Consider the following 22105-nt stretch of genomic DNA (forward strand, 5'->3'; position numbering starts at 1 on the left):
GTCTTTGGTTATTACAAATGATGTTGCTATGAAGAGCTGTGTACAATTCTTCTTAGGCAAATACATAAGAGTATTGGAGTAGAATGGATATATAATGTGGTAGTATACATTTAGCTTGTTAAGAAATTACTAACCTATTTTTCACAGTGATTGTACTATTTTACATTCCCAGAAGCAATGTATAAGAGATCTAGCTCCTTCGTATCATTGTCAACACTTGAGTTAGTGTTTTAAATTTTAGCCATTTAATGGCTAGGTAGTGGTATCTCCTACTAAGGGCGTTGAACAGAAATATTTTCATTTGCTTATTTGTCATTCATACATCCCATACATCTTACATGAAGCATCCAATTATTTTCCACACTTTTCAAAATTTTTTTTTGTTAAAATTTGAGAGTTCTTTACGTATTCTAGGTACAAGTATTTAATAAGATATATACTTCACTTATATTTTTCCCAGTCTGTGAATGTTTTATTTCATTAAAAGTATCTTTTCAGAAATAGACTTCTGAAATTTTGATGAAGTCTAATTTAAGTCTGATCAATTTCTTATTTTTCAGATTTTACATTAAGCATAAACCTAAGAATCTAGGAAATTTTTGCTCAACACAGGTTTTATACTAATTTTCTCCAAGAAGTTTTATATTTTAGGTTTCGCATGTAGGTCTTTGCATATTGATAGCCAACTGTTCCAACTTATTTTAAAAGGCTACCTTTCCCCAATGAATGACCTTTACTCTTCTCAACTATTCATATCTGTGTGAATCTATTCCTGACTATCTTGTTTCATTGATGTTTCTGACGTATTACAGAAGTAACATCACTGGCATATCATCTTAATTATGGTAGTTTTATGAAAAAGTTTTTAGATTAGGTATAGTTCTCTAACTTTGTTATTCATTTTCAAAGCCGGTTAGACTATTTTAAATCCTTTTCTTTCATATGAACTGTACAATCAGTTTGTCAATTTCTACAAAAATAGAAATTTTATTGGGATGCGTTTAAGGTATACAACATGGCATCTTTCCATTTATTTCTACATTTTTAAATTCTTCTTAGCAATACTTATAGTTTTCAGTTAATGGGTCTTTCAAACTTTTTGTTGGATTTAATATTTTATGCTTTATAAATTGCAATTCTTAAATATTTCAACTTCTGACTGTTAACTGGATATAAAATTTCAGTTTATATTTTATATCAAAGACTTTTTCTATATCTACTGATAAAATGATGTGGTTTTTCTTTTTTTGGTTTGTTAAAGTGATGCAATATACTGATTGACTTTAGGATATTAAACCAGCCCTAAATTCTTGGGATAAATCCAACTTATTTATTAAGAATTATACTTCCTACATTTATATACCCTCCAGTGATAAAAAAAATTGTAATATGCATAGCAGTTTCAAAAGCTATGTTTAGTTAAGATACTTTGAGATAGTTTGATCTTTTTAGGCCTCAATTTTATGATTGATTTGGATGGTCTGGAATAGTGCTCAGTTTGGTGCCATTTCACAGCAACAGGGTGAAACCTTCTTGGATACACCCTACCTGATGCTCCAGTGTTTATGAGGTTTTCCAGTTTAGCTTTTAGTAACAGGCATAATTCCCAAACCTGTGTAAGCTCCTAGAACTGTGTTTTTTTGTTTTGTTTAATCCTTTTAAATTATTGCTTTTCCTGACATTGGGTAGTTTCTTCCTTTCTTTTTACACATATGTGACCAGTATTTCTACCTCACTCTTGACTTGAAGGGACCTCTCTGCCAATCTCTGGTAGCTCTCTTCTCTGATATTCTGTCTTGTGTACTCTTGTTATCTTGTTCTTCTTGTATTCTCAGCTCTCTCTGTCTTCAACTCAGTCTGGATCGGATACACTTCCCTATATCACTGCCTAGAAACTGTCTGAATACTATGTCAAGACAATTGTGAGGTTCACTTCTGTTACAGTTTGGATATTGAATGTCCCTGAAAGGTCCATGTGTAGTAAAGGCTTAGTCTCCATGATGGCATTATTGGAAGGTGCTACAACTTTTGAGAGATGAGGCCTATTGGCAGGTCTTTAGGTCTTTGGGGACACTTTCTTGAAGAGGATTGTTGGTCCCTGGCCCCTTCCTCTCTTTTGCTTTCTGGCCACGGTGTTCTCCCTCCATGATGTGCTGCCTCACCACAGGCTCAAATCCATGGGGTCAACTGATTATTAACTGGAGCCTTCAATACTAAGCAATAATCATCTTTCTCTAAGTTGATTGTCTCAAGTATTTTGTTATAGTTACACAAATCTAATACAACATTTATTTTTTCTTTGGGCTTACTTTAACTCATTAGTTGACTGATGTTCAGTTGTTGAAAACTAATGTCTTTTTTTTAGGTGATGGTAAATCCATTTCTACTATTCCATCTTAACAAAAAGTGGACATGAAGTCTTGATGAGTTTAATCGGTAATTTTCTAAAATCCATCCTCAGGTATCAGTGTTCAAAATCAAGATTTCATTTCTTCACTTTTTGTTTCCTCTAGGTGCCATCTTTGTCTAGAGTTTTGTTCCACTTACCTTTCTTCCAGTAGCAACCAGAGTAAAAAAACTAAAATGTAATCTGACCATTTTCATCCACTTAAAATATCTTCACTTAAAATGGTTCCCACTGCCTATAGGATAAGACTTAATTTTCTTAACATAGAATATAAATTTTTCAAGATTTAACCCTCTGCAGAACTTGCTAGGCATTTCTGATACTGAACTTTAAGTCCCAATTTAACAATGATTTGTCCTACTTTTCACTCTCAATGTGTTTCTTACCTCTATGCTTTTGCATGTTATTATCTGCATATACTGCTTTCTCCTCATCTTCCCTGGACAATTTATCATCCTTAAATTTTCATCTTAGGTGTTATCTTCATTAGGAAGAAACCCTTCTCAGTTTGGGCCAGAAGCTCTCTAACATTTGTGCACATATTTAATACCGTTACACAATAATTAGGTTCATGTGTCTACCTATCTCTTCCACTCTACCACCATTTATCTTTGAAGATAAATTCTGAGTTTTAATCAACTTTGTAAATGGAATGACAGATAGTACTTGGCACATACTAGCTGCTTAATTCACACAGAACTAAAGAATGATTTCAACTGTGTATATCCTGCCTTTTTATTTTCATCTGAGGAACTAGTACTTTTTTGTATGCCTCTTTAGTATTTATCACAATATTAAGCTTGTTGCTTCTTAAATAAATAAGAAAATAAGCATTTTTTACTGTGACCCTAATATTTTTCTTTGGATATTACACTAATTTCTTCTTTAAGCCTGAGATTTGGCTAAGATCTTCTTAAGCTTTGATAGCAATTTGATAATAAATTTCTAATCTTTTATAGTATTTTTACATTTTTTCCTGAAAGACAATGGTAACAGAGCTTAAGTATCACATACAAGTCAAATGCAATTGATTTCAGCAAAATTGGAATAAAATTGGTAATGCTTCTGTTCAAAAAATAAAAAATCAGTATCATTATATAAAATCAAGTCACCTGTTGATCCGTAGTATATTCTGTAGCAAAGTCATGACTATAGATCCTATTTGAACATTGTCAGTCTGCAGTAAGTGTAAGAAATGGTCACTTTGTAATACTAAAAGAAGAAAAGAAAGAAAGATTAAAGTAGATTCTGTAATACCACAAGTGGAATTTTGCCTTTTTAAAATATAATCAAAGCATGACCATTTTTGCTGAATTTCTTGGCTTTTTGTACTCTACAATAAAGATTTTAAGATGTAGGCAGATGTATTTAAACAGTTATAGGCATTCTATTTTCATGAAAGGTTACACTCAAGATAACTTTATATATAAATAGTAATGAATTTATTATTACCTCTCTTTAAACTGAACATAAAATAATATATTCCAAATTTGAAGTACTTATCTAGCAATGAATTTCAATGAATTAATTTAAATACTGAGGAGAAATTATGAAGACTTGGTATAATATGCTTATGCAAGTTGCTTAACCTCTTAGAAACTCCATTTCTTCATCTGTAAAACTAGAAATAAGTAGCTTTCACAAAGGCTAATACAAATGTCCTAGAAAAGGGTATATTCCCAGTAAATGTCATTATCTATCTATTTATCCCTTCTTCAAAGCTGAGCAGAAAAGTAAAATAAAATCAGGTATGTTGGCAAGCTGGCTCTGTGGGACACTATGTTGGCTTCTTTCAAATAATGTGACTCTTTCCCTTTTCTATCTTCTGAAGGAACAGATTTGATTTCTTTCCCATATTAATTCCTGTTTTTTGACTCTATTTATATAGTCCAGTATTTCACTATCCACCAGTTTTCCAAATGTTTAACAACTTAAAAATAATTCTACTATTATTAAATATTTCTATTGCTTTTTATGTTTTGTTAGTTTAGTTAAAACATTCTTTGTAGCTAGAATAAGCATATTTTCCATTTTTATTTACTTAAATGTTTATTAATAACTCTGAAATTAACTTTGAATTCACTAAAATCACATAGTACCTATTATGTATACAATTTTTTCCCCCACTGGAAAAACTTAGCTAAAATAACTCACCAAACAGTGATTCTATTTTAATTTTATGCCAGTTAGCTTATAATATATTATTATATAACTTATTTTTAGAGTTCCTATTCTGTTTTTCAATAGTCAGAAAACTATTTGGTAGAATAAGTCCTACCTTACTGCCACTACTGCTCCAAACAAAAGCTGACGCTGTACCCATTTATTTACTTATTTCAACTTTTTACAATGAAGGTTTCAAACATACATAAAAGCATATAAGAGATTATAATGAATACCCACAAACCAGTCAATCAGCTTTAATAATGATCAACTCGTGGTGAAACTTATTTTACCTACTCCCTCATCTAGACATCAAATTATTTTATCCATAAATATTTCAATATAAATTGCCAAAAGACATTAATTACTAAGCAATAAAACATAATAACTATCTTTTAATTTCATCAAATAGCCAGTCAAGTGTATCAAGTTCTAATTGCTTTGTGAATTTTTAAAATTTATTCAATGTTCAAATGATATGCATGAATTGTGATTAGCTATCTTTGAAATTCCTTTTAACCTATAGATTCTTCTTTCTTATTTCCCTTGCAATTTATTTGTTGAATAAACTGTGTCAATTCTCAGTCTAGTTTTCTTTCAACTTCTCAGTCCATTTTTTTGAATATATTCCAGAGGTATAATTTATTTCTCTGATGTTTTGTATATGAATAGTTGGCATTAGAGGATTGAAATGACCCAGGATAGAATTTCTGGCACATACAGTTTATCTGTGGCGCTATAATCCATTAGGAGGCACCTAATGACAACCATGGCTAAATAACCTCCAAATCTGTTAAATCACTAAGGGCTGCAAAATGGGTGCTGTGCTATCATACATTTTCACTTATTACTTTGAACACTTTTAGACAAGACTGGGCATGTTCAGGGGTGGAATGGCCATAGTCTGGAATATTTTTACAAAGAGAAATTTTTCTTTATCTTTATGTAAGATAATTATAAAATATATGTTCCCTAGCAGACATTATGGTGATTTTTAAAAAAGTCTTGCTAATGAATTTGATGTGTTTCAATCAATTATAGTTATTATCTTTATGACTGTTCAAATTTCCTTATTTGGCCAGTAAAAGGCACCTTCACCTTAGGTTGGCTCTTGACTTCTTTTCACAGAATTCTAATAGATTTTGATTGCTTCCTTTCCACTTGGTATTTTAAAGCCTTTTGGGTTTTATCTTTGTGTAATTCCTACCCCAGACCTATAGTCAGCCATTTCTCCAGGAGATTTTTCCATTTAGAATGAAAAGGTTGTCAGAAACCTCATTTTCAATGTACTAATTTGTTTTTTTGGATATGAATTTACAATCATTTAATCTAGTTCCAAACATAGTTTCAAAATGGAATATGGCATATTTCAAGTACTCTTTCAATTTTTACTACATCTTTATAACCAAAGTCCTAAATACTTTATGTTTTTGGTTAAATAAAGTTCTTTAAATTGGGAACTTATAATGATATTTGTCCATACCAGGAAATAATGCTAAAAAATTATTTATGCATGTTACTTAGCTATGTACATATAACTATCCAAAGTATAAAACATTATCAAAGTAGATGCCTTTGGGAAATAGAATGGGATTATGTTTTTCTTCACAATACTTATAGAACTATCTGACTCAATGTCTATTATATTCTGAAGGAAAAAAGCTGAATTAAAAGAAGATTTCAGTTTAAGTATTATTTCCTAAAACAAAACAAAACAATGAAAAAACAATGTTCTTATGGTGTCACATTTATGTTAAATGAAATTTTTCAAGAATAAGAACTGTGCTATAATTATCACCAAGAAATATTTTCTTAATCTTACAAACAACATAAAATTAACCCATATTTATATTTCTCAATGTAAGCAGAAATATATGACTTTTAAGTTCAGTAAAATGTCATTATATAAGTTTATTCTCACTTAGGATATGAGTTAAATCATATCTACTATGTACATAGGAATTTGTCTTATAGCATATCTAAAACAGTAACAGTAATCTTTAAAACAAATTATTTTTCCAAGATTAAACTTCTATTAATTCTTATGTCAGATTTGCGAAACAGAAAAAAGCTAAGGAGAAAGTTGTATTTTAGCAATATTACCTTGAGTATAATATTCACATTGTCAATGTGGACTATTTAAAGCTGGAATATCCAAATGACTTTTTAATTATGGGATTATTTCAACATGATGTCACTTCACTATGGTTATCTGTATAGTATACAAGGCGTTTATTTTTAGAAAAGATCAAACTGTTAGCAATTAACTCTACAATTATTGTCAGTTACATTAAAATCTTTTCTCTTACCATTCTGTATGAGTTGAACATGGCCACCTAATAGCCAGAACAGAGAATCAGTCACAGTTTGGAAAAAGTGCAGTATTTCATCTTTTTCTTCACCCTTTACACAAAAGACAAATCCAATTGACATTTCTGTAATTACTTTCACACACACACAGAAAAAGACTTCTTTGGGGTGTTAGAAGACTCAGTTTCTGGATCTAAGAACTACATGGTTTTGTAGTCCTTTTAGTTTCTTAACTGTAAAACTTGTGGTTATAGTATGTTAATACTTACTCTACCTTCTATAAATGGCTGTTATCCAGATAAAATAAAATAAGTAGTACAAAAGTACAAGTTGATACACTAGCATTTTTCAACACTTGCTATGCATCAGAATTATGTGTGAAGTTTTAAAAATACACCTTTGCACAGGCTTTAGCCCAAATATATTTTCTCTAAAGACAAAGTCTGGACATCTGTATCTTTTACAGTTAGGTAGAAGAGTTGGTGGTTATGTGGCCAGGTTTGAAAACCACCTCAATATGCAAATGTAGGTGTCAGTATATAATGCTTTTTTTAATAGTACTTTTCAGTTCCAGTTTTAATGAGGGCGGAGATCAAGCCATTTAGCTCCCTATTATAACTCAATGTTCTGAAACATAGTAAATGTTCAATCAATATTTATTCAATAAACAAATGATGATTTTTTTGTTTTTGTTTTTCCTTTCTGGAAAGTAAGGTGAAATATTAGTTTAATTAAGTGTTTTACAGTGGAAAATAAGAAACACTGATTCCACTGGAAATTTCTGTCATTTACTGGCCATGTAATTTTTTTTTTTTTTTTGTAGTACTGGGGTTAACCCCAGAGTCTCATACAGTGGATGTTCCTTAAATCCCTGCAGACAGAATGCATTGGAATATTTTTCCCCATCCCCCATGGATTTTTTACTACTGAGCTACAGGTTGGCTTTGAACTTGTGATCTTCCTGCCTCAGTGTCCCAATTAGCTGGGATTAACAGGTGTGTGCTACTATGACTTGGCTACCTAACTTTAAAGAAAAGTGTTATAAAGGACATTAACTTAAACATATTCTGAATGTTCTGTAGCAAAAAAGTGAGGACAAGAATAAAAATTTATGATAGCTATGATTATTCTCTGTAATAATGCTAAGTATTTTCTTCCCATTATTCTAGGACAAAGTTAAGTGCTCAGCAAACAGGCATGTGTTAACAAACAACAAACCTACCTTCTTAAAAAAACACTAAAACAAAAGAAATGTTATATTAGATCTAAGAATCACTTTGGTTCCATAAATTGCCTTTGCCATTTTCACCCAAAGATACATCAGAAAAGGCATGGTAATTCTTAAGTGTTGTCAGTCACGAAGGGTAGTACAGCTACATTTCTAGACCACTCACTCTGGATGCTAAATTCTCATTAGAAATAATTAATGTGTACTTAGAATTTTAAAAATCTAACAACTGGAAAAAGTAGAGATACCCTTTCACGCTGTTTCAAACCTAAGTTTACTAATTAATCACAACTTTTAAAATTCAAAATAATTGAAATAACATAAAACAAAAAACTCAGTTCCTCAACAAAGGTATATTACATGCTGAATTAATAGAGGGTTCATGGCTACCATATTGGACCATGCAGAAATAGACCATGAAGCCATAAAAATAGATATTGCCACTTAAATTTTTAAAATTGCAGGCAAAGCACCTAAAAAATCATATCTTTAAGGTGACAAATATATGAAAAAATTAAATATGGCTTTCTTAAGATTTTGCGATTTTCTCTACCTATCCAGCACACGGAGCCACAGTTTCTCACTTTGCACAAATAAACCACATCTATCTCAGACATCTCTAAGGCTCTGGACATGGTTACTGGATATTAACTCTAAATTGTCTCTCTAAGAAAGCTCATTCTCTATTACTCTCTTCTTCCAAGTTTTAACTAGCACTCATCTATGAGGCTTTCCCAAACTACAGATGTAGTACTGACATGTCCTTTATATCAAACCTTGATTCCATATATTTAACTTGGACATATCCATTTGAAAATTCAACTGACTTCAAAGCAATTATGTTGTTTTTTTCATGAAGTTTCTAGTTTCCTAATTCTGTTAAACATCTATGAGGCCTTAAACCCTTGAGGTCAGCTTAATTTAGCTCTACAATGATATACACTATCCATTTAAAACCAGTGTCTGATATTTTATCTTTTATATTCTTTCAATGTTTCTTTCATAATCTCATTTAATTCTCTTTGTCCAAAGAATCAAGGCATTATTACCTTAGCTCTAACTTACTGAAATAATCTAGAAATGTTTTCTTATTAGCACACTCATGCCTTCTAAAAAGCCTTTTCTAATATTTGTACATTCAAGTTCAAACTCTTCTCTCTGAAATCCTATGCCCTTTGCAATCTTGTCCAACCTTACTTTACTTTTAAACCTTATGGAAAGATTGGAGTAATAAATTTAAGTCTGGTAAGTATCTGAATAGGAATTCAAATATGCCATACTTACTTATTTTTTTCTTTTTTGGTCTTGTCCCTTTCCCCTGCCTCATACTTCCAAAACTTATCCATTCTTTTGAGATATATTGATCAAGTACCACTGGTTCCTCAAGCTTTTTTTCTAAACATTCTTGTTCACATTTGTTATTCCTTCTCTTTCTCTTTATAAATTTTACTTTTCTATTAGTTATAGGCCAGATAATATTTTAGGTGTTACATTCTCTAACAACTAAAATTTACTGTTGTAGAATGAAAGCACCCATGGATAATATATAAACAAATAGATGGAGTTGTGTTCCAATAGTTTATTTTACAAAAACAGAGTGGATTTGTCTTACAGACCATAATTTGCTAACCAACCTTTTGTTGATCAAAATGACAAATTATGGAAAAAAATGTAAAAAGCAATTATCTGAAGATCCTAAAGAATAGACAAAACCATGTAGATGTGACCCTGAAAGAAAATGTATTGGCTGAGATACAAATTTATCTTGTGTGATGGTTAATTTTATGTTTCAACTTCACTGGGTCATGGGGGTGCCCAGATATTTCACCAAACACTATTCTGGGTGTGTCTACAAGAGTATTTTTGGATAGGTTTAATATTAATATTTAATGTTTTAGATTGAGTAAAGACAACTGTTTTGCCTAATATTGGTGGGCTTCATCCAATCAGTTCAGGGCCTGAAAAGAACAAAAAAGCTGATTCTCCTTCAAACAACAGGAAATTCCTCTTGCCTGGCAGCCTTTGACCTGGCTAGACTCAAAGTGAAACACCGTTTTTTTCCTGAGTCTGAGCCTGTTGGCCTTTAGACTGGTACTATGCCATCAGCTCTACTGGTTCTCAGTCTTTTAGACTAAGACTGGAACTATGCCACCACCCAACTGTAGATCCTGGGACTTGTCAGCTTTCCCAGTTGCCAATTCCCACTGCCCCTGCTTCCCCACCCTCCAGGAAGAGAGGGAAGGAGGTTGGGAGGAAAGAGAGAGAGAGAGAGTTAGCTCCTTTTGGTTCTGTTTTTCAGGAGATCCCTAATACTTCCGGCTTTTCTGTCGAGAGTACTTGCCAGTGTTTGAGTAACACAGGGAGATGACCTCTAACAAATCACAAGGAAAGGAGTTCAAACAAGAAGCTATAATCTAACAATGCCATTTTTCACAGAACTAAAAAAAAAAAAATCTTAAAATTCACATGGAACCACACACACACACACACACACACACACACACAAACAAACAACCTCAAATAACCAAAGGAATCATGAGTAAAAATGAACAAAACTCACCTCAAAATATATAAGATTACAGTAACCAAAGCAGCAGGGAATAGGTATAATAGACCAATAGAACAGAATAAGTATCCCAGAATAAATCCATACTCAACTGATTTAAAACAAAGGTGTCACACACTGGAGATAAATGGTGCTGGGAAAACTGAGTATCTACATGCAGAAGAATTGAGACACCTTGTAACTCATCATATACAAAATTATCTTGAAATGAATATAAAAGACAAATGTTAACTTCTGAAACTGAAACTTCTAGAAGACAATATGGGGGAAAAGCTTTAGGACACAGGAATGGGCAAACATTCTTTGGCTAAGGCTCTAAAAGCATAGGAATTACAAGCAAAAACTGACAAACAGGATTACATAAAACTAAAAATGGGATAAAATATTTGCAAACTATATATATGATAAGGGGTTAAGAATATATAAGGAACTTGAACTTCTTAATGGCAAACAAAACAAAACCAACCAACCAACCAAACAAAAACTGATTATAAAATGAGCAGTAGACTAAAAGGTTATTTCTTAAAAGAAGATACCCAAGTGGCCAACCTGAAATATATGAAATAATGCTCAACATCACTAATCATCAGGGAAATGCCAATCAAAACCACAATGACTTTTCACCTGGCTCTAGTTACAATGACTATTATCCAAAAGATTTAAAGTGTTGGCAAGAATGTGGTAAAAAGGGAACCCTTAAACATTGTGGGTGGGAATGTAAATTAGTACAACCATTATGGGAAAGAGTATGGAGGTTCTTCAAAAAATCAAAAATACAACTAACATATGATCCAATAATCCCACTAATAGGTGTATATATACAAAGGAAATGAAATCAAGAAGCCAAACAGAAATCAGTATTCCCATAATTCACTGCAGCACTATTCATGAGTCTATCAACTGTTGAATGAATGAGTAACTTGGTGCAATGAGCATGAAGTAACCCCAGCAACTTGGGAGGCTATGGGAGGAGAAGCACAAGTTTAAAGCCAAGCCTCACCAACTTAGCATGACCTTGTCTCAACAAATAAACCAACAAAACAAAAAAGGGCTGGGATGTAGTTCAAAGGTAAGGTGCCTGTAATTCAATCCCCAGTACCAAGAAACAAAGACAAAAAACCTGATGAATGAATATAAAAATGTGGCCCATATATATAATGGAATACTATTTGGTCATAAAGGATAAAATTCTATCACTTGTAACAATATGAATAGAAGTCAATTTCATCATGTTAGACAAAGTAAGCCTGGCACAGAAAGACAAACACCACATGATCTTAACTTATATGGAATCTTGCTCAAATGTGGGATCTTAACAAACAAACAAACAAAACCTCAGAGAAGATGAGTAGAATAGTGGTTGCTAGAATCTGGGAAGAGTAGGGAGAGGGGAGAAATGGGAAAAAGTTGTTGTATTTAGATAAGAGAAATAAGTTCTAGTGTTCTATGGCACAATATGGTGATTATAGGTAATGATAATGTCCTATGTATGCAAAAAGTTGTAAGACTTAATTTTGAATGTTTTCATTGTAAAGAAATAGTGTGGGGTTGGGGTTGTGGCTCAGTGGTAGAGTGCTCACCTAGCACGCATAAGGCACTGAGTTTGATCCTCAGCACCTCATAAATATCAATTAACTATATTGTGTCCACCTAAAACTAAAAAATAAGTATTAAAAAAGAAATAATGAATGTTTTGAGTAGTTAAATATGAATACTCTGATTTAAATATTATGCAATGAATATGTGTAATAAAACATCACAGGCACCTCATAAATATGTAAATTTTTATATGTCAATTAAAAAAACAAAAACAACTACAGTCTAAATAGGCTGAAGAATCAGAAGTTGGAGTTTGGGGCTGCCAGAATATCTCTGAAGGAAGTAAGCCACAAAGCAAGGAGTTCTAAAATCTATTTATACATTTCCAATAAATTCTTGATTTCTATAATGTGCATGAAGAGACTCCAAGGAGTCCCGGGGAAGTTTGAAAGAAATTAGCAGCAATTTCATCATCCACCCAGTGTTAGGCACAAAAAATTTGGAGTTTAAGTTCTTCCTAGTTAGACAATCTGAATTAACAACTTTTAAACTAAAGGACCACATCTAAGAAGTAAGAATTATAAATCAGGACTAAAGGCAATACTCTAACTACAAAACTAGAGTAAATGTATCCTGAGAAAAGCTAAAGCCAATGCTCTATAAACTCAACCAATCTGCCAGAATTTAGTTGCTCTCAACAACTTTCACAGGAAAACAGCATTTCAAGAATGTATCAGTCACAGTGTCCATCATTATAAAACAAAAAATTAGACATGAGAAGCAGAAAAATTTGAACCAGTGTAAAGAGAAAATACAGTTAATAGAAAGACTCTCAAATGAACTAGATTTGTAAATAAGAACTTATTATAAAAAATATGGTAAAGAATCTTTAAGAAAATATGGGAGTAATAGGTGAAGAAACAGAGAATCTCATCCATTATGAAAACTCTAAAACAGAAAAATGGAAATCACAGAACTAAACAATATAATACATGAAATAAAAAATTCACTAGACAGGAATATTATCAGATTAGACATCTCAGAAGAAAGGGCTCAGTGAACTGCAACAGAAATGATCCAACCTGAAGTAAACAATAATAACAAGATGAATAGACCCTTAGCAATCTGGAATACCCAAGTGAAAAAAATGAGAATGGGGCAGGAAAAAAACTATTTGAAAAAACAGTGGCAATTTTCTTAATGTGAATAAATACATAAACTCAAATATATGAAGTTCAGTAAGCCCCAAGCAAGATAAATATAAAGAAATCCACACTAATGTTCATCAAAGAAAAACTGCTGAAAACCAAAGAAAATAGGAATGTCTGAAAAGCAGCCACAAATAAAAAGGCTATATTATATAAAGGAGAATGAAAATAAACAAAGGCTAAATTTATAACAGAAATAAGAGTAAAAGACAATGTTAAAAAATCTTTGAAGTGCAAAAAGGAAAAACAAACCAATATGAAGCATATAGAGGGCTATAAAACAACTCTGAAAATAATTCAAGGAATTAAAATGACATAATGTTATCTGACCACAATAAAATTTATATTTAAAATTGGTACCAGTAAAGTATCCAGAAAATCTTCAAATATTTGGAATTGGGCAATATACTTCTAAATATATGGATCAAAGAAGAGTTTATGTAGCATCTAGCACAATGTACAAAAGAAATACTTATTAAACTGAAAATATCTCTAATCTCTTGATTAGAGATGTGAAAGATCATTTTCATTATTTTTCACCATTGTAGCTACTGAGAAAAGTTCTAGGCCTAGAGAACAAACTTTTTTTCCATATACAGAGTGGAATAACAAGATAATTGAAGTAGAAAGTATGTTTTAGGAAGATGTTATGGACATAAGTGACTATGGGTGAAGCACAAAATTGAGTAGTAAGGCAGATTCTTTGAAAAAAAATACAGTCTGCTTTAGCTAGCATATAAAAAAAAGTCAAAAGTAGAGATAATTTTTTAATTGTGATTTTTAGAATGTTAAATCTTCTATACTAATTGTACTTTCAGCCAAATATTGCACATTTGAAAAATAAAATAGGACATATTCTCAGGAATTAAAATGAATTGGCTATAAACACAAAACACTTAAACACACACCTTAGCTGCATTGATGAAACATGTTTGCAATCGTCTCCCCAAAATTAGAAAATTTTCTGCTGCTGATGGAAGTAATTCCTTGTAAAATTCCTCTGCATCTTCTCCTGGATCTAAGCCTACACAGCAATGGCTTAAAGAAGAATGTAAATTATTTGTGTTAATCATAAACATCAGCTGAATGCTCTAACTTTTTTAGACATTGTACATTAATGAATATCCTGCTTTTGTTGCCAAGTCAATAAAAAACTTGTTGTAAAACTAGTCTAATAACTTTCTATAAAAAGCATAGTGTAGTATGGATCTTGTTTGTATTTAGGTCCAGGATTCATAGATCTTAAAAAAGAACATGTCAGCCATTCAGGAAATCAAAGATACTCGGCTCACAATAAAAAGACATGAGCTGAGTTTTCAGTGAACTGGGCTCAATCACTCTAAAAGTCATAAAATATCTTAATTCATGAATAAAATTTCTGTTAAGTGAAGCATTTCAGACATCCAACAGCTGAAAAATACCATACTCAGGATGGGATTAATTTTTGAGGGACAGATAAGGAAATAAAATACTCTTTTACATCAGTTCTGCTTTCCAACAGATCAACTTCTCTAAGACCTGAAAATTATCTGCATGCATATTTCCTATATTAGAAGGAAAAACAAGCAAAACCCCAACTCTAGGAGGAACACTTTACAATATACATTAGAGGACAAAAAGTCATTTAGAAGAAATGAATCTTTAATGCCAAATGTCTTTTCTGATATAAGGAGAACAACTAAGAACAGAGCAAGGAGGAAGAGCATGAGAAGAAGATTACCATTAAACAGGGACGAGAGGTGGGAGGGAAAGGGAGAGAGAAGGGAAATTGCATGGAAATGGAAGGAGACCCTCATTGTTATACAAAATTACATATAAGAGGAAGTGAGGGGAAAGGGAAAAAAAAAACAAGGGGGAGAAATGAATTACAGTAGATGGAGTAGAGAGAGAAGATGGGAGGGGAGGGGAGGGGAGGGGAGGGGAGGGGGGATAGTAGAGGATAGGAAAGGCAACAGAATACAACAGACACTAGTATGGCAATATGTAAAACAGTGGATGTGTAACCGATGTGATTCTGCAATCTGTATACGGGGTAAAAATGGGAGTTCATAACCCACTTGTATCAAATGTATGAAATATGATATGTCAAGAACTATGTAATGTTTTGAACAACCAATAATAAAAATTAAAAAAAAAAAAAGAAATGAATCTTCTTCAACCTTCACATAAAAGACACTCTTTGGATATGAATTCAACACTCAGAAGTCAAAAAAGTACCTATGGAGTAGACTAATACCAAAGAGTCCCCAAATCAAGGGTTGTAGGCTAATGAATGAGTACTACTGTTTGAGTCTTTCCAACAAAATGTACAATAACAAGCAATAAAAACTACATATTGAGCCCACTATACACCTAACTGGCAAATGTTCATATACTGCAACAGTTTTTATTTTCCCTTTAGTTTAATTACTTAAGAGTATATACTTTTGATAGAGAGCATTAGTATATATAATTATGTTCAGTCAGTACTGTGAGGAGCAAGCATATTTTATCAAAACATAAAGTAATTAAAGATTACTTAAGAAAATCATTAAACTCAAAAACTAAAGAATAAGAGAGTATTGTATACATTTATTAAAATTTTCAACTGTATAGTTTGAATTTGGCCTTTATCTAAATAAATACTTTATCTAATAAAGTAAGCAGTTTAGAAAGTTAGGCTCCAAAATAAATACAAAGTGAAATGAATAGTTTTTATATCTGTTCTCCTATACTACTCTGCTCAAGCACTTTCATTTTGGCACCAATTTCATTCTACTTGTGACATACATTTACATGACTGCCACCCAATCTCTATTTTAAGTTTCTCAAGTACAGATGTAGGTTCTTAATTTCTTCATTTCTTCAAATATTCCTGAGTCAGTAAAGAGCAGATCAGCCACTTGTGATTTAGTAATAAGCATAATAAATGATCATCATTTATTGAAGTTTAGCAGGGAAGTTTTAGAAAATTCCAAATAGAGTAAGTAAATAATAGTCTAAAAGTATAATTAAAAACCTATCACAGGATATTCCAATTCCTATAAGGAAAATAAATAAAATAGAAGTAAATGTTGTAAATCACAATAAAAATACTAAATTCCTTAAGAACAAGCTGACTTATTGATTCATTTTACCTTAATATCTGTGTAAGCTGGGAAATTGTAGTCCACCCACCCTGGATTCGAGAACAATCCTGACCGAGGACCAGTAGGCAATATTGAATGAGGTCATAACAGTATATATCTTGTTTGATTTTCTTCAATTCTGAGCTTCCTAAAGGTGTGTTGTTTATTATTTCTAAGGAAAAAGAAAATAAGATATACTTATTTTTGCTCAGTACATCCAAAGGCTACTTATATTTTTATATGTTGAACAATACTAAAAATATAAAGGAAAAAAATCATTGCCATATCATAGTGTTAAGGTTTCTCTTCACAATTCAAAACTGAACCAATGATAGAATTGATTTTATTTAAAAATCACAAAGTCTTTTTCTTACCTTTTAACTTCAACAATATAACAGGGACATTCTGTTCAGGACTTTTTGCAACCTCAGCAGCTAGAGATAAGATCCTTGGGTCTGTACCTGTTGGCTTCATTTCACATATCACCTGTATTTTAACAGAATCAGAAAATAAAGGTCAAAAAGCCATAAAATTCATTCCCTAAATAATATATGAAATTTAAGATCAATATGAATAAAAAGTTTTTCTTGCCTTGTTTTAGAAATGCAGGGTTTTTTTCATTTCTTCCTTTATAGGAAATTAGTTTTTCTAATTAATGTACGTCTAAAAGAGTTCTACATCCCTATACCTTACATGTAACATTTATAATAGGTATTGGTATTGCATTCTCACTGTGCTAGGAGCTTTACATTCACTCTCTCTGATATGTACAATTCTGGAGTAGAATTTACACATGAAAAACTGAGTGTTGCGGTAAAAATTCATATTGCAGACTTAATAAGGCTACTGTTTTAAAGGTCTGCTTACAAGGTCATTCCTTGGCTGGCATCTTGAATGTGGATATTAGAAGGGTTACTACTATTGTGTGAAAAGAGTAGTTCACTGTTCCTAAAAACAATGTTGTTTATGCTGAACACCTGATTTCCTTGGAGTCCTGGAATTCTGATATATGCTAGCAGAAAGGTATCTACAAGACTTCATTTTCCAATACTTAATAAAAAAAAAGAGGTTTATTTAGCTCACAATTCTGGAAGTCCCAGGGAATGCTACGTATTGGCTTGGCTATGGTGATTTCCTCTATCCCATCACTGTGGCTGTGTCACACGACAGATGTTTAACATGACATGAGTTAAACATCACACTAAGATTCAGAAATGTGTAATTATAAGAAAACCAAAAATTATTTCTAGAGTATAGTGAATAAAATCAATTCTCCTAAAAATTTTAGAAGTTCACATCTCAAATTGTTACTAAAATTTGTTTATATAAAACTTTTTAAGTATTTGAAGTTCAACATAAGTCATCATTTAATAAAAAGTATCTCTTTTTTTTCATGTATTGGGGATTAAACCCAGGGGCACTTTAACACCTTTTATTTTTTTATATTGAGATGGGTATAATTAAATTGCTTAGGACCTTGTTAAATTGCTGAGGTTGGCCTTGAAATTGCAATCCTCCTGCCTCAGCTTCACATCTCTGTATTGCTAAGATACAGGCATGCAGCACCATACCTAGCTTTCCCTTACTTTTAATAAAAATTAACATATTTAAGTATTTACTATGAGATAAGCACTCTGTTAAGTACTTTTAAATGAATTATCTTATTTAATTTTCACAATGGGACTCTGAGATAGACCTTGTAATCATTTCCATTTTACAAATAAGAAAGTAAAACTTGAAAGTTGAGAAACTTATCATGGTTTCATCAATATATGGTGGCATCAGACATATCAGATTAGTCTGATTGCAAAACCTATGGTTTTAATTACAATGTTCATTGTATTCCCTCCCTTGTAAAAGAGTAAAAATCACAAAATATATTCTTGAATAACCTACTTCTAGCTCACTTTTTTAGCTAGTATTCAGAACTGGCACTACAGTCTATCCTTTATTTAAAAAAGTTGACCATAATATAGGCATCAAAATCATCCCTTGTTAGGAAAAATATAAATCATTAAAATATTTTACTTAATTTCATATCCAAATGGTATACTCTTTTAATTTGCATTTCTTTGAATATTAGGGAGGTCAGGCATATTTTATTTCACTGGTCATTTTTTTCTTTTATACATTTTCTATTCATATCCCTTAACCATTTTTTATTGGCTTGTCTTATTCTTCAATAGAAGCTTTTCATATATGGATATGCGCCTTTTGCAAATATTTTTTAAAGAATATTTCAAAATTGCTAAGAGTTCTAGGAAAAAGAAAGCCTGGAGCAACTCCTAGCACATAGTAGGTGCAAAACTTTCTAAGGGAGTATATACAATTATCTCATTCTTTCCAATGGCTGCATTATGCTATCTTTCCTTTATAAGAGTGCATCAAAAAACATTTAAGTGCGCTAACTGGATGTCATTTAGGCTGTATATTATTAGAAGCAACAAAGCAATGGATATCAATGTGTGAGTCTTTATGAAATCATGCTAGTATTCCCATAGGACAAATTCCCTATGATGGTGATGACTGAATCGTAGGAATACATATTTTAATATTATCTTTTACACTCTTGCCAATCTGTTAGATTTCTATTTAAAAAGTATAGTCTTGTTTGAAACTGCATTTCTATGAGTTTTAGAGGGACTCTGCCATATTTCATGTTCACTAGTCAGTTTTTTCTTTTATATATTTTCTATTCATAGTTTTTATGATGTCACATATGGGGCAGACTCCTTGCTAATATTCTGGTTGGGAAAGAAAAGTGTTATGTGTACATACATAAAAATATACGTAAAACTTCTTAAGCATACAAAATATGTGAAATGCTAAATAGATGACATAGATAAGAATTCAGACAATAATTAAAGAAGTAAGCTTCTCTTAACCAGTTTTCTTATCTGAAAGTAAAATTAACAGCAATTCCTACCTCCTAGAATAATCCAAAATTTAAAAAAGAAGGCAACGAAAAATGATAGTCTTAAAATATGACAGTACAACTGAGCTTAATAATAATCATTTGAAGAGCTTACTATGTGCTATGAAGTGTTCAATTGCTTTCATTTAATCATGTCAAGGGTCACAAAAAACAGGTATTCTTTTCCCCTAATTTTAATGATAAGCATACTTATAATTTTTTTTTCTTTTGCAATGCTGCCACTGGTACCCAGCGCCTTGCACGTGCTTGGCAAGCAATGTGTCACTGAGCCATATCCCTTACCCTTAAGCATATTTTGGGACAGTTTGGTTTGCACAAAGTCACACTTTTAAGTATGAGGCTGGAATTCAAACCCAGAGATCCTGGCTCTAAAACCTGAGCACTTACCTACCATATGAAACAGTCCTAGTTCACAGACCGAGGGAGATACATTCACTTACCCATATAGAACAATAAATTGACAAATATGCCTAAGAAAGAAGTAAGGGAGTATAGTTGGATTACACAACTGTCCTGAAAATCAACCACTTGTTACAGCAATCATTTGTAAACATTTGTGTACGTTTTTCTCATCTTTACAATAAATTCATGAACACTGACGGAGAAAAAGAATGCCGATTATTGATCAATTATTAATACTGTTACCCAGTTACCAGAACACCAGCTCGAGCTTCAGTCTTGATCCTTTGGGAATCACCTCTCCCTAGTCGTGCTCTTTTACTGCCTCCATGAACCACTGTGATGGAAATAAATGAAAGAAATCCACTGCAATCCAGTTACAACTGATCCTAAACGCCTGCGGTTTCTAACTTCGAATCCTCGTTTTCCTTCCTACACGTCCTTCCTCCAGTCTTAATACCACCGGGAACGTCCTCGGTAATTAAAAGGTCAAAAAGATTGCCGAGGTAACGGAGTCGCTTCCAGTCACGCACAAGCACCAAGGCTCCTTTCCCCGAGATTCTAGACTCAGCTTTGGCGCTACCAGTCCTTTGGCCAGTCGCCAGGCCTAGTACCCAGACACCGCCCTCCTCAGGCCTCAGTTTCCACACCAAGATCTCCACAGAAGGCGTGGTTGGCCGATTCCCCCGTTAAGAGGCCCTACATGCAGGCTCACTGGGTCCAAAGGCCCGGCATCCGGACATCCTGGTATCCCAGGGCCCTCTCGGTCCCCAGCCACCACCTCAGGTCAGTTACCTCATCCCGGTTTCGGGTTCCTGCACCAAGGGATCCTAGTTCCCCCACGTACCACACTGAGGTGGCCCTTGCCAAGCGGCGTGCGTCGCTACGCGGGAAGGGATCTGGGAGGGGGAAGAGAAGCGCCAAGGGGCGGGGCGTCCGTCACTAGGCAGCCAATCAGAGCTCCAGGGGCGGCCGGAGAGACGTGCACGTAAGGGCGCGGGGCGGAGTCTGGGGTGGTGGCGCTGGGGGCTGGCTGCTAGTGTTGCTGCTTTGGGCTGAGGTGGCAGATGGTTGTGGAGGCGAAGTCGGAGCCAGTGGGAAAGGATGAATGGACCAGCGGGACTCTCGCGCATTGACCGTCACGAGCGAGTTCTCAAGTTAGGCGAGAGTTTCGAGAAGCACCCACGCTGCGCCTTCCACACTATACGCTGTGAGTGGGGACTGCCCGGGGGATAGAAGGGGCGCCTCCTTCTTGGCTGGGCTTGTGAAGGCGCAAACCCCTGAGTTCTGTTCCCATAACCTCCCCGCCTCTGCACTCCTCTGGAGGTGGGAGTGGAGCGGGTACAGCGTAATCCACTACCCTGTTAGAAGCCCTAGGTGTGAGTAAACCTTGGGCGCATTTAAGTGTGACCAGCCGACTGGAAGGGACACTTTGTGGAGATCTGCAGGGGTGACTGTGGAGGCTAACTGACAAGAGTATGATGCAGAAATGGAAAGGAAAATAATATGACAAACAGTACAAAGGACCCAAGGCAGGGCCAAGGGAATGCCTTGAAGCTGAGGGGGACAGACTTTCTTCCTTTTCCTCACCTCTGTCTGATGAGGGTTTTTATTTACTGGGTTTTTTTTTTTTTTTTTTTTTTTTGGTGGGGAAAAGTTCTTAACCATTTCAATCTCTCTCTTTCCGAACCAGATTTCATTGTTATCAAATACTGATTATCGAAGTATTTGAAGGTGTGTTATTAATTTCTTCATTGGGAAGATTTTTATCTTTCTATGATTTCTACCCTTTGGTTTTTACCCACTTGTTTTAATAGTTGGATGACATGACAGGAAGGAAAAGTACAGCGTATGATTTTGTCTTTAAAACATTCATTTTTTGCATAATAGCCCTCATAGAATTCTAGAGCAGGAAGGAAACGTTGAGATCATTGAATCATGACCTCTTATTTTTCTATGGCAAAATAGTAAAGCAGATTTTTTTTTCACTTCCTTTCTCCAGCTCAGCCCTTCTTTACTGTTTCATCGTTCCACCTTTTTCAGTCATTCTGTCAGATTGGCTGTAAAGAAACTTTATGGATTTTATTCTGAACGTTCAATGGTTCAATTTAAACACCTAATTAAAATTCAGTCTCCAAAAGTTTACTTAGATTGTAGACAATCTAGTTATACTAGTTCATAGTAAATGTAAGAAGAATCAATGGTTTTAACCCTTCAAAAATATGCTTACATTTTATTAAAGG

The 22105-nt window shown here is 33.4% G+C and overlaps 2 protein-coding genes across 4 annotated transcripts in view; one reads left to right on the plus strand and one right to left on the minus strand.

Annotated features, from left to right (window-relative positions):
• Window positions 1-20746, minus strand: part of Iqcb1 (IQ motif containing B1) — a 49797-nt gene extending 29051 nt beyond the window's left edge. The window contains exons 1-7 of one of the 3 annotated variants that reach the window (XM_026396164.2): window positions 20658-20746; window positions 20117-20199; window positions 16903-17014; window positions 16538-16700; window positions 14330-14459; window positions 6880-6973; window positions 3520-3619 (exon numbers count right to left, since the gene is read on the minus strand). In XM_026396164.2, the coding sequence (XP_026251949.1) occupies window positions 3520-3619; window positions 6880-6973; window positions 14330-14459; window positions 16538-16700; window positions 16903-17002 (587 nt within the window). In that variant the 5' untranslated portion in view covers window positions 17003-17014; window positions 20117-20199; window positions 20658-20746. Of the gene's footprint in view, window positions 1-3519; window positions 3620-6879; window positions 6974-14329; window positions 14460-16537; window positions 16701-16902; window positions 17015-20108; window positions 20622-20657 lie in introns of those variants that run through there. The other 2 variants (XM_026396153.2, XM_026396173.2) reach the window with 2 other exon arrangements.
• Window positions 20747-20912: 166 nt separating this feature from the next.
• Eaf2 (ELL associated factor 2) overlaps window positions 20913-22105 on the plus strand; it is a 42721-nt gene continuing 41528 nt past the window's right edge. Inside the window, exon 1 of the mRNA XM_026394736.2 lies at window positions 20913-21072. Coding sequence (XP_026250521.1) covers window positions 20967-21072 — 106 coding nt within the window. The 5' untranslated portion in view covers window positions 20913-20966. The remainder of the gene's footprint in view (window positions 21073-22105) is intronic.

The sequence above is a fragment of the Urocitellus parryii genome, chromosome 2 (genome assembly GCF_045843805.1).
Source record: "Urocitellus parryii isolate mUroPar1 chromosome 2, mUroPar1.hap1, whole genome shotgun sequence".
Lineage (NCBI taxonomy): Eukaryota > Metazoa > Chordata > Mammalia > Rodentia > Sciuridae > Urocitellus > Urocitellus parryii.